We start from the raw sequence: 15,235 nt of genomic DNA on the forward strand, positions 1-15,235 counted from the left end.
GCCAATCATAACGCACTGGATAGCTGGCCAATCACAGCACACCTCACTTTTCAGACCGATGAGCTTTGTAAAAATCGACGCGTTTCAAAAAGGCGGGGCATAGAGGAGAAACAATAATGTACAGTATGTTGAAAATAATGTTGTTTTTTTTTACTTTAAACCGCATAAACACATTTCATTACACCAAATACACAAAATAATGTTCTTTTTAGCAGCATCATATGACCCCTTTAAGAAAATCTAGATACTGTATATCAAAACAGTATGTTTAGTGCTGATGACATCCTGATGATGATTAGTGATGATGATAAAGATCAGATGCCAGAGCAGACTGCATCAGATTTGGGGAAGTTGTGGCCTAATGGTTACAGAGTCGGACTCGTAACCCAAAGGTTGCGGGTTTGAGTCTCGTACCGGCAGGGATTGTAGGTGGGGGGAGTGAATGTACAGCGCTCTCTTCCACCTTCAATACCACGACCGAGGTGCCCTTGAGCAAGGCACCGAACCCCCAACTGCTCCCCGGGCGCCGCAGCATAAATGGCTGCCCACTGCTCCGGGTGTGTGTTCACGGTGTGTGTGTGTGTTCACTGCTGTGTGTGTGCACATTGGATGGGTTAAATGCAGCGCGCTAGTTCCGAGTATGGGTCACCATACTTGGCCACGTCACGTCACTTTTATTTTTTTTTTTCACTTTATAATCCCTTCTAAAAAGCAAGTGCACTTAAATGTATTGAATGTAGCATACTGCATTTTTTTTTTTTAGATAAATAAAACACCCCTTATAAGTGTGATTAAATAGGGCACACTTCCATGTTTCTTAACAAAATTAAGTACCCTTTTGAAAAAGTGCACTTTGTAATATTATTGAATTGAAAGCTTTACTTTAATGATTTTTGCTTTTACTAATCTTTTGGCATGATTTAAAGAAGTACACAATTGTTTTAATGAGTTGATTATACTAAGGCACATGTAAAACACTTGATTATAATTTTATTACATTTAAAGTTAACATTAAAATGCACTAAATTGCATCATTACAAATGTGTAATTACACATTTTCAAATGCATGACTTACAAGTTTCAATAGATAAAACATTAAAATATGTTTTAGTTTGTCATGCATTCTTGTCAGTGCATTTGACAGTACACTTTAGCCATATATCAAAGATAATAAAAGTCAATTGCTCTGTTGTGCTTTAAGCTATAATACTTTTTTTATTATTATTATTATTGTAAATAATGCAGTCAAGTGTCTGCAAACATTATATTCAGTTCACACTGAAGTACAACATACAGATCAGCTGGAGAAAGTCAGCAACTACACAATCTTACAGAGTTCTTGCTGTCAAGCATCATTGTAGCAGCCATGATTTTATTTTCAGGCAGACTGCTGTTTCGCCTCAAAGACTAATACAAGATCTATTGTTGTACACAAATCCAATTTAAAAAGCCAGGAAATTATTTGTGATATTTTCCTTTCATTTACCAGCCATTAAAATGTCACAGAAATAAATGTTTAGCCCACTGGCCAAGCCCAACTGTTTGTATAAATCAACAGTAGCAGATGATCTTGGACTGAGCTTTGCTTTAGGTACTGAGCATAAACAGTGAAAGAAAAGCTTGGGAAAAAATAAATAAATAAAGTGATATGCAATTTTACAAACAAACCACAGACCATGAGGGTCTGGAGATTGTCGCCAAATTGGTAATTGAAGGCATGACTCGTAGGGGCGTTCACACTGACAACAATTTGCAGCGACAGAGTGAGTGGAAATCGTTCATTTTCAATTAGCGTTGGCAATTTGAGGCCCATCAGTGAGTTGGTAATGCAAAAGAGTTGAGTAGAGTTTAACTTTATGCAAATGAGAAGTGATGCAATGTGGCCACTACCGATGTGAGTGCAAAGAATAAAGGTCATGTGATCTGCCCTATTATACAACACTGCAGTCAAGTTGAAATGGCTACTGGAGATCAGCAGTACAGCCACTTGTCAGCCACCAGCATTAATTCAGTATGAATTAAATAATTATTTTGTTTTGTTAATTTGTTACCAAAATATAGTTAAAAATTGTGTGTGTGTGTTTGTGTGTGTGTGTGTGTGTGTGTGTGTGTGTGTGTGTGTGTGTGCAAAAAATCTACTCCAGTCAGCAGTCAATAAAGATATCCAGGTCTTTGATTCCTCTCACTCTACTTCTCTGTTCTTGTCCCATCTCCAGCACCCCTCATCCTCTCCTACTGTTCCTGCCCTGTAGGCATTCACATCTGAAATGCTCTCTCGCTCTCTCTTTTTTTTTCATTCTTATGTCAAAGAGAACAAATTATTCGTAAGAGTCTGCATTTATTAACCTCAGTTGCCCCAGGATCTTCACAGAGATATTTAGAAAGTCTACCATTGACAGAGCAGATTGTTGCTGAGCTAACATGCATTAGAGATTTCCAGAGAACTTGTGTTGAATGTTTTTTCTAGGAGAAAGGTCAGGCTGTGTAGGTGGCACTTACATATATTTCCTGTGATAGAAAGATAGTACATCACAACTATCGTTTTATGGACTTGTTTAATTTCATCTTGTGAAATAACTTGAAATGAAAATAAAATGTTATAACGTATGTCAGCCATGTAGATTGGTTGTCAGACCAAAATGACAATTTTTTCCCCCAGTTGTATTTGCTACAGATATAGTACAACATTTTCACCCTCACATACTTTCACTGTATGATTTTCTATCTGAATTGTTTTAAAGAATATCCTGACTACTCTTGTCAAGTGAATAAGTTGTCAATCTCTATCTCTTTTTTTTTCAGTTCATTAGGTCTGAATGTTTCAATGCACAGTATCATCTCCCTCAGTTGAAAGATTATTAGTGAATAATAACTTACATTTTGGTTTGTCGATCACACAAAATAATTTCATTGGTTCAGAAGGAAATAGCAAACCTCTAATATAGCAAATAAGACATATTAATTACTTGTATGGTGCTTCTTCATCCTTTATGAAGCTTGAAAGCTCCAATCTCCTTTAAATGTAGTTACATGAAACAGATTGGCGTACGTTGTTAGTTAAAAAATATATATAAAAATAAAAGATAAATCTCCTTTTGACAAAAATAAAATCATATGATTTGGAATTAGTGTGAGCAAATGATGACAGTATTGTCATTATTGAATGATCAGTTTCTTTTAAAGCTGAATCTGACTGTTCTTCTAAAATCGGGTCTTCTCATCAATAGCTTCAGACAGTAATGCCAGACAGTAATGTCACACGGCCAGAGAGTGTCAGAGTGCAAAAAATCTACTCCAGTCAGCAGTCAATAAAGATATCCAGGTCTTTGATTCCTCTCACTCTACTTCTCTGTTCTTGTCCCATCTCCAGCACCCCTCATCCTCTCCTACTGTTCCTGCCCTGTAGGCATTCACATCTGAAATGCTCTCTCGCTCTCTCTTTTTTTTTCATTCTTATGTCAAAGAGAACAAATTATTCGTAAGAGTCTGCATTTATTAACCTCAGTTGCCCCAGGATCTTCACAGAGATATTTAGAAAGTCTACCATTGACAGAGCAGATTGTTGCTGAGCTAACATGCATTAGAGATTTCCAGAGAACTTGTGTTGAATGTTTTTTCTAGGAGAAAGGTCAGGCTGTGTAGGTGGCACTTACATATATTTCCTGTGATAGAAAGATAGTACATCACAACTATCGTTTTATGGACTTGTTTAATTTCATCTTGTGAAATAACTTGAAATGAAAAGAAAATGTTATAACGTATGTCAGCCATGTAGATTGGTTGTCAGACCAAAATGACAATTTTTTCGCCCAGTTGTATTTGCTACAGATATAGTACAACATTTTCACCCTCACATACTTTCACTGTATGATTTTCTATCTGAATTGTTTTAAAGAATATCCTGACTACTCTTGTCAAGTGAATAAGTTGTCAATCTCTATCTCTTTTTTTTTCAGTTCATTAGGTCTGAATGTTTCAATGCACAGTATCATCTCCCTCAGTTGAAAGATTATTAGTGAATAATAACTTACATTTTGGTTTGTCGATCACACAAAATAATTTCATTGGTTCAGAAGGAAATAGCAAACCTCTAATATAGCAAATAAGACATATTAATTACTTGTATGGTGCTTCTTCATCCTTTATGAAGCTTGAAAGCTCCAATCTCCTTTAAATGTAGTTACATGAAACAGATTGGCGTACGTTGTTAGTTAAAAAATATATATAAAAATAAAAGATAAATCTCCTTTTGACAAAAATAAAATCATATGATTTGGAATTAGTGTGAGCAAATGATGACAGTATTGTCATTATTGAATGATCAGTTTCTTTTAAAGCTGAATCTGACTGTTCTTCTAAAATCGGGTCTTCTCATCAATAGCTTCAGACAGTAATGCCAGACAGTAATGTCACACGGCCAGAGAGTGTCAGAAATCTACTCTCCCAGCCATCTTCTGAAGTCTCAAAGTATGTTTGCTTTAATCTCTGGATTCGCTTTCTCAATCATCTTTGAAAGGCAGCAGTTTGAGCTGTAATGTGACTGCCCAGATTTGCCAAGCATTAGGGTAACATCAAGGAACGGGGCCACCATGGAATCAAAGGGGCTTTATGCCTCTGAGATGTAATGAAGCAGACAGACTTGCCTCCCATCTCTCTTGGGCATCCTTTGATATAAAGACACTGGCTCTTGTGATACCTCTTGCATGGCCTTTCTTGACCTGGTCTCATGGAACTACCATGTTAGACATTCTATATCCTGTGAATGTATAGTGTCAGGGTTTGACATTGTCGGCCATGCATGCCTTCACCAAAAAAAAAAAAAAAAGAAGACCCATATAGTTAAAACAAAATTTCAGATGGCCAGGGCTACTGTTCAATAGTGGGCATAGTAAGAAGAAGAAAAAATGCTAAAGGGTGTTATAAAAACATTGAAAAGAGAGGGTAACATGATTTAAAAAAAAATAAATAAAACAAGATGGAGTTAAACTTCACATACAAAGAAGCAGCCATGAAACATACCAAGCCACATCTCTGATAAACTTTGGAGTTTTGACACAAAAAAAAAACAAATGTCATTTGTCAGAAGACTCCCAAGTTGCATAGTCACTAATGTTTTCTTGAGTAGACATTTGGATTCTGATGTGCTGTTCTGCTCCTGGAGGGACACTATTCTGCAGAGTTTAGCTCCAATCCTAATTAACCACAACTCACCAACTAATCAAGGTCTTCCGGATTACTAGAAACTTCCAGGCAAGTGTGTTGGGTCAGGCTGGAGCTAAACTCTGCAGGAAATTGGCCCTTCAGGACCAGGACTGATTTAAATCATGTCCTTTACGTCAGCGGTTATCAGACTCACCAAGGGTGTCCACACTCATCTCCTGGAGGGCCGCAGTCCTGCAGAGCTTAGTTCCAACCCTGCTCCAGTACACCAACCTGTAGTGTTTTTGGTAATCCTGAAGACCTTAATTAGCTGGTTCATGAGTGTTTAATTAGAGTTGAAGCTAATCTTTTCATGATTGTGGCCCACCAGGAGCTGAGTCTGGCAGCCCTGATTAAAATATGTTACTGACCAACTCACCAAAGCTAATTAGCCAAGTTTTGCTTACAGTATCTGGAGTAAGTCACTGTATCCTTCTATCAGTCTAATTCAGCAAGTTCCATTGTGAAATTAATTGAGATTCAAGTAATTGATTAGTGAATATCTTGATTTTATTTAGAGATATAGCAGTCTCCATTGGTGAACAGATCAGTCATTTTAGTCAGATTTTTCAATTCAAATCAGTTGGTCCAGCTCCCAAATCTACTCTGAATGATTTGTTCATGAATCAGACTGATATGGAATTCATAACGCAAGTATGCATTGCATTATCAGCATTTTAAGTTTTCTTTTGCAGGTCAATTACTCTAAATGATAAGCAAAACTTCAAAGCAAATCTTGCTGAGCAAGTTAGTTAAAGCTACATTGTCAACAAAACCTGATAGTTAAATAATCTGGATAATTGGACAATTGAGGTTAGAAATTGCAATAGGAATGCAAGAACGTACAATGCAGTCTCAAACTTGCATTGTATTGGCTAAGCATTCGTGTCTGAACTTGCATGCTTGCATAGAGCAGTGTTTCCCAACCCTGTTCTTGGAGGCAGTCTAACAGTACACATTTTGGACGTTTCACTTATCTGACACATCCATTTCAGGTCTTGGAGTCTCTGCTAATGAGCAATTTTTTTTATTTTTTTATTTTTTTCAAATGTGTTTGATTAGGAAGAGTTCGAAAATGTGTAGCACCGGGGTCCCTCAGGGAACAGTGTTGGGAAACATAAGCATAGAATGTGTTTATGGCCTTAAAGTGCCCCTATTATGCAATTTTTACGGTTCCTAATATTGTTGTTGTAGTCTCCTACAATAGGATTACATGCATGCAAGGTCAAAAAACTTTTTCGCTTTCTCAAAATATGCATTTAATATCACCTCATTTTCCAGCGATTCTCAAACAATTCGTTCGAAGTAGGGCTGCACGATAAATCGCATGCGATATTTAACCCGCATCTTATCAGTAAAGCCGGTTCTGTAATCAGCGGTAAATCTCCATCACCTGCGGGCTTTCACATTGAGCAGCATTAACTACACAGAGCTGAAAATAAAAATATGAAGTTATGGAACCATTTACATATTCAGCAGATCTACCGCCTGAAGGAAACATCAGATTCTTAGATGGATTAATTAGGAAAGAGTCAATTTTTACTGTTTCTCTTCCTATGGAACATGCAGTGAGAGGGGGAGGCCTCTCCACATATGTTGTGATTGGTCTACGGTGTACAGCGCATGTCGGAAACGATACGCCTATTTCAATAGTTCTGTATTTTGAACGCTCTATAGAAAATATAAACATCTGTTATTTAAAATGTGTTTATGAAATAAATTTATTATTTCATACTTACAGGTTGTGATTCAGTGGAGCAGCTGGTCCAGATAAGCAGGATACTGATCCATCTTTCAACAGCAAGCTTTTTGTGAATCCCGCGTTGAACTCCCCGAGATTAGAGAAGTAGTCGTCAGTAGAATGATGTGTTTGTGGGCGGGGTCAAGTTGTTCGTGGCCGACCAACGTAGAACATAGACGCGCATTATGCAAATGTGTTACCCCGTGAGGTGTAGCCATCACGGAAGTGGGATTCGAATTACTGATGACTCATTTCAGCTGTTCAGAGTCGATTCTTTATTTTGGGAGACAATAACTTTATTTATCGTGCACTTTCAGCTTTACAACTTTGCAGATCGTTTACATTCACATACAGCTACATTTCACACTGCATGAAAGGCAATACTGGAAATGGCATAATAGGGGCACTTTAAGAACTACACAGTTGCAAACGAGGTCAGTAGATGTACTGTGAGCAAGGGGTGGCGGTTCTAACATGCGTGCTCTGGCTTTTATATTGTCTTACAGGAACACATACCATCTTTAAGCAATAAGAGCTTTGGTGTATCAGCTCACTTTGTCTTCCTCACTGGCTTGTCCTCTTTGATTTGTCTCCTCCTCTAATGCAGCAGCCCCAAAACGTCCCCCAAAAAATAGTCAAAGAAAATGAACCAGTTATTTCATTGCATGCTTTTGCCCCTCAGGCACTGTGGAATAATCTGACAAAGACAAATGATGCCAGGGCCTTACCTCAGCCAATCAAGTGTGGGTCTGAACAGTTCATTGAGCTCCTAAATAGATGCCCCCCATTTCGTCTGTTGTCCTATGGGAGAGTCGGGTGTAATTCAAGTGCATTAACTTTACGGCTTTCCCTGTAGATCAAATGCATTGGCTTGGACTGCCCCAACTAACACGAGGTGTGCTAACCTAACTTTCTTAATCCATTTCTGGAGGCCTGTGTGAAAATCTCATGTTCAGGGCTGATCACTGATGCTTTGATAGGGACCAATCATTTTTAAAACTGAAAGTGAAGTTCTCATTTTCATATAATCATTTCATATAATTCAGTGAGATGAAGGTAAACAGATTGGCTTCCTGTTCATGATGAAGAGCTCAGGCATGAGACTTAAGATTTAAATTCCCCTTGGACTTCTTATTTAATGAAGGCAATATGATTTTTAATACATAACTGAAATGAAGAGAAATAAAGGTGCAGTTAATAAAGCCTTACACTGAGATTGGCAGGATAAGAAGAACATCCTTTGATACTTTTGATATGACCACTGCAAAAAATGCTTTTCTAGCTTAGATCTTTTGTCTTGTTTCCAGCCAAAATATCTAAAAATTCTTAAATCCCAACAGTAGTGACTTGCAGTTTGCTGAATCAGATGTAATGCAGGCTGACTGAGAATTTGTGAATGAGCTGTTCTAGACAGATGAGTTATGAATCAGTCATTGATTTCATGAATCAGACTTCTTCTGTTGCACTGTATTTTTGTTGCTGCGTTCAGCCAGTGAGTAGAAATCAACAGGAATATGGTCTTGTTTTATTATTATTATTATTATTATTATTATCATTATTATTAATTTATTTTATTATTTATTTGAAACATTAGTGAAAGGAAAGGAAAGGAAAGGAAGGGAAAGGAAAGGAAAGGAAAGGAAAGGAAAGGAAAGGAAAGGAAAGCAAAGGAAAACACAGGACAGGACAGGAAAGGAATGGAATGGAAAGGAAAGGAAAACACAGGACAGGACAGGACATGACAGGACAGGACAGGAAAGGAAAGGAAAGGAAAGGAAAGGAAAGGAAAGGAAAGGAAAGGAAAGGAAAGGAAAGGAAAGGAAAGGAAAGGAAAGGAAAGGAAATGAATATTTCTGTCAGATATTCATTGTACAAATTGGTGCATAACAGGAATGATCCAATAAAGCTTGAATCAATGAAGGGGAAATAGATGTTAAAAAGGTACAGACAGAATTAAAATGTCAGAGGAAAGAAGGAAGGAAAGAACTGATACGTGATGGAATGGATAGGAAAATGCAGGTATGAATAAAAATAATCATGATGAGATTATCAGGAAAACAAACAGGTCAATGTCTGTTTAAGCCTGGTCTGTTTTATCATTATCAGTCTAGTCCAATTTCAGATTCATCATCAGCTTATTTGATAACAGCAGACTCCAACCAGCAAACATACCACTTTACAGTGTTGTATTATCAAAATCTTAACATGAGGATGTCAGCAAGGTGCAATGAACTTGCAGAGAAACGTAATTTGCTTTTTTTGCCTGGTCCCATTAGACAGATTCTCAGAATCAGGATGAAGAAAGTGCTCTTTTTGAATATTGTGCTGAATGCTATTGAGAAAAGCACAGTGCGTCCTGTATGAGTCAGAGTACTCACTGTTGTCTTGTTTTGAGAGAACACATTTCAGTCTGGCTTAGTTGTATCTGTCTAGAGTGCACAATACGCGCTGTGATGTTGTGATCTAATGAACACACACACACACACACACACACACACACAGACCTCAAAATCACTCAGATCTCCACACTGTGTACAGTTCACATTCAATACGTTTACCCTATGGCCCCATTCACCTTCACAGAAATGTATTCTCTCTTTGTTGAATGACAAACGTTCATATTTAATCAAGGCCAAAGTGACTCATAAATATTTTTAATAATTAATGTCAGTGGCTTGTGCATTCATTACCTGCTTTGATGCACAATACAAACTGTTATATCTTTAGCAAACTAGCTATTAACCCTTCAAAAATCTGTCCGTTGTGACATTGATGTGAAATAGGCCTCTTGTTGCTTATTTTACATTTTCACATTTTATGTTGAGAAATGTGAGCAATTTAAAAAAAATGCATTAACTTAACATGCTGTGTGGCCTACTTCTTGTTAGACAACAAAGATGGAGGAAATGGAGTCTGAAACCGAGTTTCCAACTGTCTTGCTGTGACCTTCACAGGTGATGTGTTTCTGAAGGAGTCATTAAATTCTCATTCTGTTGGTAATCATTCTTGTTGTTTGAGAGAGTATAAAAGCAACTTGAAATATTTCAACAGAGTGAAACCAGATATTCAGTGAAAGGGAAATAACTGCTAAAGTTTTGGAAATCCTAGCTCAGTGTCCGAAATTTAGTTAACTGCTTGTCTTGATTTCTAGTGGCTGAAGCAGTATTATCTGAGATGAACATCTCTCGTCATGTGTCTTCCCAACAACATCTGTCATCACCCAGATCAAGGGTGCGTTATGCCTCTGTAGCCACCAATGATAAAAGCACATCCCCCTTGTATTTTTTATTTTATTTTTTTAAAGCAGGAAGTAAGTGAATCACATCAGTGAGCCTGTTTTTCCCCTCATTTTTCTTTCTATACAATCACTCTCTTTATCATTGTCAGCAGTATGATGAACCCCTGGTGAGCCGGTCCGTTTGTACAGCTCTGTGACTGTCTTCCATTTGCATAGATATGCAAACCTCGGTTACATCTCGTTGTGTTCGCTGAGATGCTATCAGACTCAACTCACATAAATCCAGTCGCTTTGCTACTTATCTGGGCCATTGTTCCGTCCTATACATATTCTAAAGCGTGTTAAGCTAGCGCTCCATATGCAAAAAGAAAAAAAATATATATATGGCACCATAGTAAAATGATCCATATCTTGTCCCGCAAAAGGGCAGAAGCTGTAAATGTTTGTTAAAATGTTATCCTAGTCATCTCTTTAGAACTGTGCTTGAGTTCTCATTACATTAACACATTTTTGGAGTGTCTGTTGTATCTTCATTGGACAGGAAAGGGCTCTTTGTGTTTTCATTTGTTGATAGCCTTTGTCAGTATCCTCTCCTGTCATCGAAGCCATAAAAAGACAAGTGACTACTGAGAGCCTTTGGCTCTTTTATGTCTTCTTTCTGCCTCATTTAGTTTACCAAGTGCTGAATTTACTTGAAGTATTTGTGTTTGTTTGCACAGAAGCTTTTAATGTAACTCTCTGATTTACTCTCTTGGCGGAAAGTCTATTGGAAAGACATAAAGTAAACCTCTTTGTGGTAACCTGTTACACCTAATGTGCGGTTGTAAAAGAAGATGTACGAGAAAACTGAGGTAAAGGTGGGCAAATGGTTAATGATCAGGGCTGTTTGCGCAAATGTTACATCTTAAGCAAGGGTGACCCTGGAATCAGAGAGTTAATGGGATTGAAATTCTGCTTTATCGCCATTGTGCCCTTGAGGGATTTAAACCTTGGCTCCTTCAGGGGAACTATCTCTGTAATTAGTGACTCTGACTCCCTCTTGTCTTTCTCCACCTAGGAACCTCTCAAAATGTCACTCTCCAGGGCCGCTATCACTGCAAAGGGGGCCGGGAGATCAATGTGAGCCAGCTGTGTGACTTCAACCCTGACTGTGCACAAGGGGACGATGAGGGGGAACATTGCCGTGAGTATTAGTGCCGTTCATTTGGAGGATGAGACAGCAGACGGGGGCTCAGGATGGCAACAGCAGCTCTTTAATGGAGCCATTGTGTGTTTGCCCATTATATAACAGAAGCTGTGTTTACTGGACATTGCGGGAGCTGTTCTGGTTCAGTAGCCATCGTCATCCCAGTCACACGGTTTCTCTGAAAATAAAAAAAGCCACACACACCACAATCACATATTTATTTGTCTTTCAGCAAAATAAAAGATATTGTAATCAACTATATTATATATATTTTCCTCAAAATAAGTATTTTATGCTCACCAAGGCTGCATTTATTTGACCAAAAATGCAGTAATATAGTGAAATAGTATTACAATCTAAAGTTACTTTTTATTTTAATATTTTCTAAAATATGATTTATTTATCTGATGGCAAAGCAATTTTTTTAGTAGCCATTATGTCAGTCTTCAGTGTTATATGATCCTTCATTCTAATATGCTGATTTAGTGCTCAGATATTATCAAGTATTATTGGTGCTAAATTACTTAGAATTGTTCTTATTACCATCGTTTTTTGCTGTTTGAAACTGATACTCACAATATATGTAAAGTAGTGGGATAAGGTAAACCTATGTGCTTTTTAGCAGCTTTAGTGGAAACCTCCATAGTTTTCACTGAATTCTGACAGTATATCAGACACTTTCACTGCTGCACTTTTAAACGTATTACCACTCAACAATTTCAGTTCCGATGAAATATGTCCCACGTTTAACCTATTTTCCTGTAATTTTCTCTGTCCGATGGCCCCACCTTTTTCCATCATTCCTCGTCTCTTCATTTCTGTGTTAAGATTCCCTTACCTTAAAGGGTTAGTTCACCCAAAAATTAAAATTAGCCCATACATTACTCACCCTCAAGTCATCCTAGGTGTATATGACTTTCTTCTTTCAGACGAATCCGCATGCGCAAAGCTGACCTCATACGTCATCCGCCCATAGCTGCTTCCATGTACAACTGTTGGCGCAAGCTAGATTGAAGTGATTATTACGTTTTGAATATGGATATTTTTCTTACAAAAATGCATAATTCGCTACAGGAGGCCTTTGTTCACCCCCCAGAGCATGTGAGACACTTTTCTTTTATGGATGGGCGCTTTTTATTTAACTTATTTTGGACTGATGCATGCAACACCTGCTGAGTGGCATTAAACAGCTTGAAAGATCAAAGACATTTTTTTTATAAAAACTCTTGACTGGATTCGTCTGAAAGAAGAAAGTCATATACACCTAGGATGACTTGAGGGTGAGTAATGTATGGGCTAATTTTCATTTTTGGGTGAACTAACCCTTTAACGATCAGTGGCTCGCACTGTCCTGATCCTTTATTTCATTCCTACCATAATCTATCCTGTATGATGCAATTTCATTCCATCACAGAGGATTCATTAGTGATCCATTCCTTCAGCTTCGCAAGCGCAGCACAGATACCTCCAGCAGCTTTTCAGTGCAAAACGGAAAGCTGCAATCTCATCCCGTGTCATTCAAATCGCACAGAGCATTTCTTCTTTCTATGTCATCTTTGTCTCTCTTTCCCTGTTATTGCTCTTCATGCTAATCCTCATGAGTGTGGTCATGCTGGTCAATGTGTTTACTCTCTTCTGGCTAATGGCAGTGAGTCCAGGGCTGTAGCATCTCCCCTCAGTGGATGATTAGCTGATCCTGCCTCGCACCTCTCAGATCAATACAGTGCAACAGCTGTAATCAAATTTCAGTGGGTCCATCTGCAGTGCAAAGAGAAAGACAGCACGCACACATTTTGAGATTTAACAGGATTCTGAACTTTGTTTATTGTTAGAACAAAGCTAAATGTCACTGTTCATGTTCGATATGCCACCGCAGATATTAATACTGATTAGCAGCCTGTTAAAGTCGCTTTCAAACCCATTCAGCGCATTTAATTTGCACAACAAGAAAAGATCAGTCTTTTGTTTTGTTGTCATTTCAGTAAAACATATCTAAACATACTTAAAACAAGATAAAATCATGTAAGAAGCACCTGTATACCTCTATATTTTTGTTTTATTATTATTATTTTATGTTTATTATTATTGTTAGTAGTAGTAGTGTGTTTGTTTGTTAATTAATTATTGTGTGTATATATATATATATATATATATATATAATTCTCTCAGAATGCTGTCAAAAGACTTGAAATATTGTGTTTTTTATTATTATTATTATTATTATTATTATTATTATTATTATTGTCATTTTATTTTTATTTTTATTTTATTTTTTGTTAGTTTGCTAGAACATTTCCGGCATTTTTTATTAACAAGCCATTTCCCATAATCACTTTGTTCCCATGAATGCATCCACTGCTTGGAAGCATGTCATTTTATATGCCTAACACCGGATTGTATGAACCTCAAGCAAAGCTTGTAAGTTGCATTCCAGCAGACATTTTATCCTCTGTAATGCAGTGGATCGCTTGAGGGCAGCTATGTTTCTTCCCTCCATGTTTCTTAATGAGGGTCAGACCCATCCCTGCAGCCCTGCATGGGGTTGAATGAATTGTCTGTTGATGGAAGGGCTTTGAGGCCATTTGTAATATGGCCTTCCTACACACTTTCTTCCCTGCCTTTCTGTTCCTTTACCTCAAAACCATGTCCTCATTCGCATTCAACAGCTCTCTGCTGCCCTCTTATGCCTCCTCAGACATTTAAAAAACGGTCGAAGACGGTTTCTCATTAAAGTTTGTTTAATGAGAACAATTGTTAGCCCATATTTCTCTTCTTCTTTTCATCTCTCACAGTTCTTTTCTCTCAGGTCTCTCAGTTTTCTCAAAATATCTCATTGTCTTCTCCCACTCAACCAGGTCAATTCCTGAATGGCAGCTATTGCTCGTTCGGAAGAGAGGATTGCGGCTGGCAGCTGGTTCCAGGAAGGGGCCTACAATGGAGGGCCCATCTGTCCATTCCCCAAAGCCTCAGAAGCAGCTGTCCATCACCAGGTGATCCGCCTAAACATCTTAAGTTGAAGTCCAAACAACAAAAAGTGCTGTTTGATGTAAATAAATAGTTAATCAAGCACAAGTTTGAGTAGCAACCTTGATAAATGAAAAATAAAGAAAAATTATTTAAGCAGACATGGTTAATAAATAATCTTTATTAAAGATTGACAATAAGCTTTTGACTGGTTTTAGTCTGTTTTTTTTTTTTTTAATCTTTCATCTTTTCTTCGGGGGGATTATATTTTGTGTAAGTTTGTTTCATGTTTTTCATCACCCTGTCTGGCAGGGGCCTTGCTGGCCATCGACAGTCAGCCCAAAGGTCAGCGAGGATCAGCCCAGGTGCGAAGCCCGCTTTTCTTCTACCCCCTACGGAACGCCCCTTGCATGGTAAGAAGACGACATTTCTGCATTCCGCAAGCGACTGTAATGTCTTTCTCAGACATTTTTTCACAGTGTTTCTGTGAAATGGGGCTCTGGATCTCTGAATAAATTAGGTTTCCATCAAGCCTTATTTGCAAATATATTCTACCCTATGCATGCAGCGATCAATGCTACATATATAGAAATGCTGTGAATACTGATATGGTTTATATAACGTTTAGGATAATGCAGCAGGAGGTAATGGCCACAGATAAGTGGAAAGAAATAGTACAGGTGCATCGCAATAAATTAGAATGTCATGTAAATGGCTGCACACACTCTTACATTAAAAATAAGGTGGCTAAAAGAGACATTTATTCTTTTGTGGACAAAAAAAAAGATGATGCCAAAATTAAATAAATACAAAGTTCTGTCATAAAACTCTGGATGACGCAGGCCGATAGGTTCTAACTCAATCTGATACAATCACATCATTATTCACGTGGTGCAGCTAATTGGTT

At 37.8% G+C, this 15,235-nt stretch overlaps 1 protein-coding gene across 1 annotated transcript in view; it reads left to right on the forward strand.

The window, feature by feature from the left end:
* Positions 1-15,235, forward strand: part of LOC107664136 (leukocyte tyrosine kinase receptor-like) — a 76,575-nt gene that overhangs the window by 5,143 nt on the left and 56,197 nt on the right. The window contains exons 2-4 of the mRNA XM_016454598.1: positions 11,236-11,361; positions 14,220-14,354; positions 14,641-14,741. Coding sequence (XP_016310084.1) covers positions 11,236-11,361; positions 14,220-14,354; positions 14,641-14,741 — 362 coding nt within the window. The remainder of the gene's footprint in view (positions 1-11,235; positions 11,362-14,219; positions 14,355-14,640; positions 14,742-15,235) is intronic.

This window comes from Sinocyclocheilus anshuiensis, unplaced genomic scaffold (assembly GCF_001515605.1).
Source record: "Sinocyclocheilus anshuiensis isolate Anshui unplaced genomic scaffold, SAMN03320099.WGS_v1.1 scaffold129, whole genome shotgun sequence".
NCBI classification, from domain to species: Eukaryota; Metazoa; Chordata; class Actinopteri; order Cypriniformes; family Cyprinidae; genus Sinocyclocheilus; species Sinocyclocheilus anshuiensis.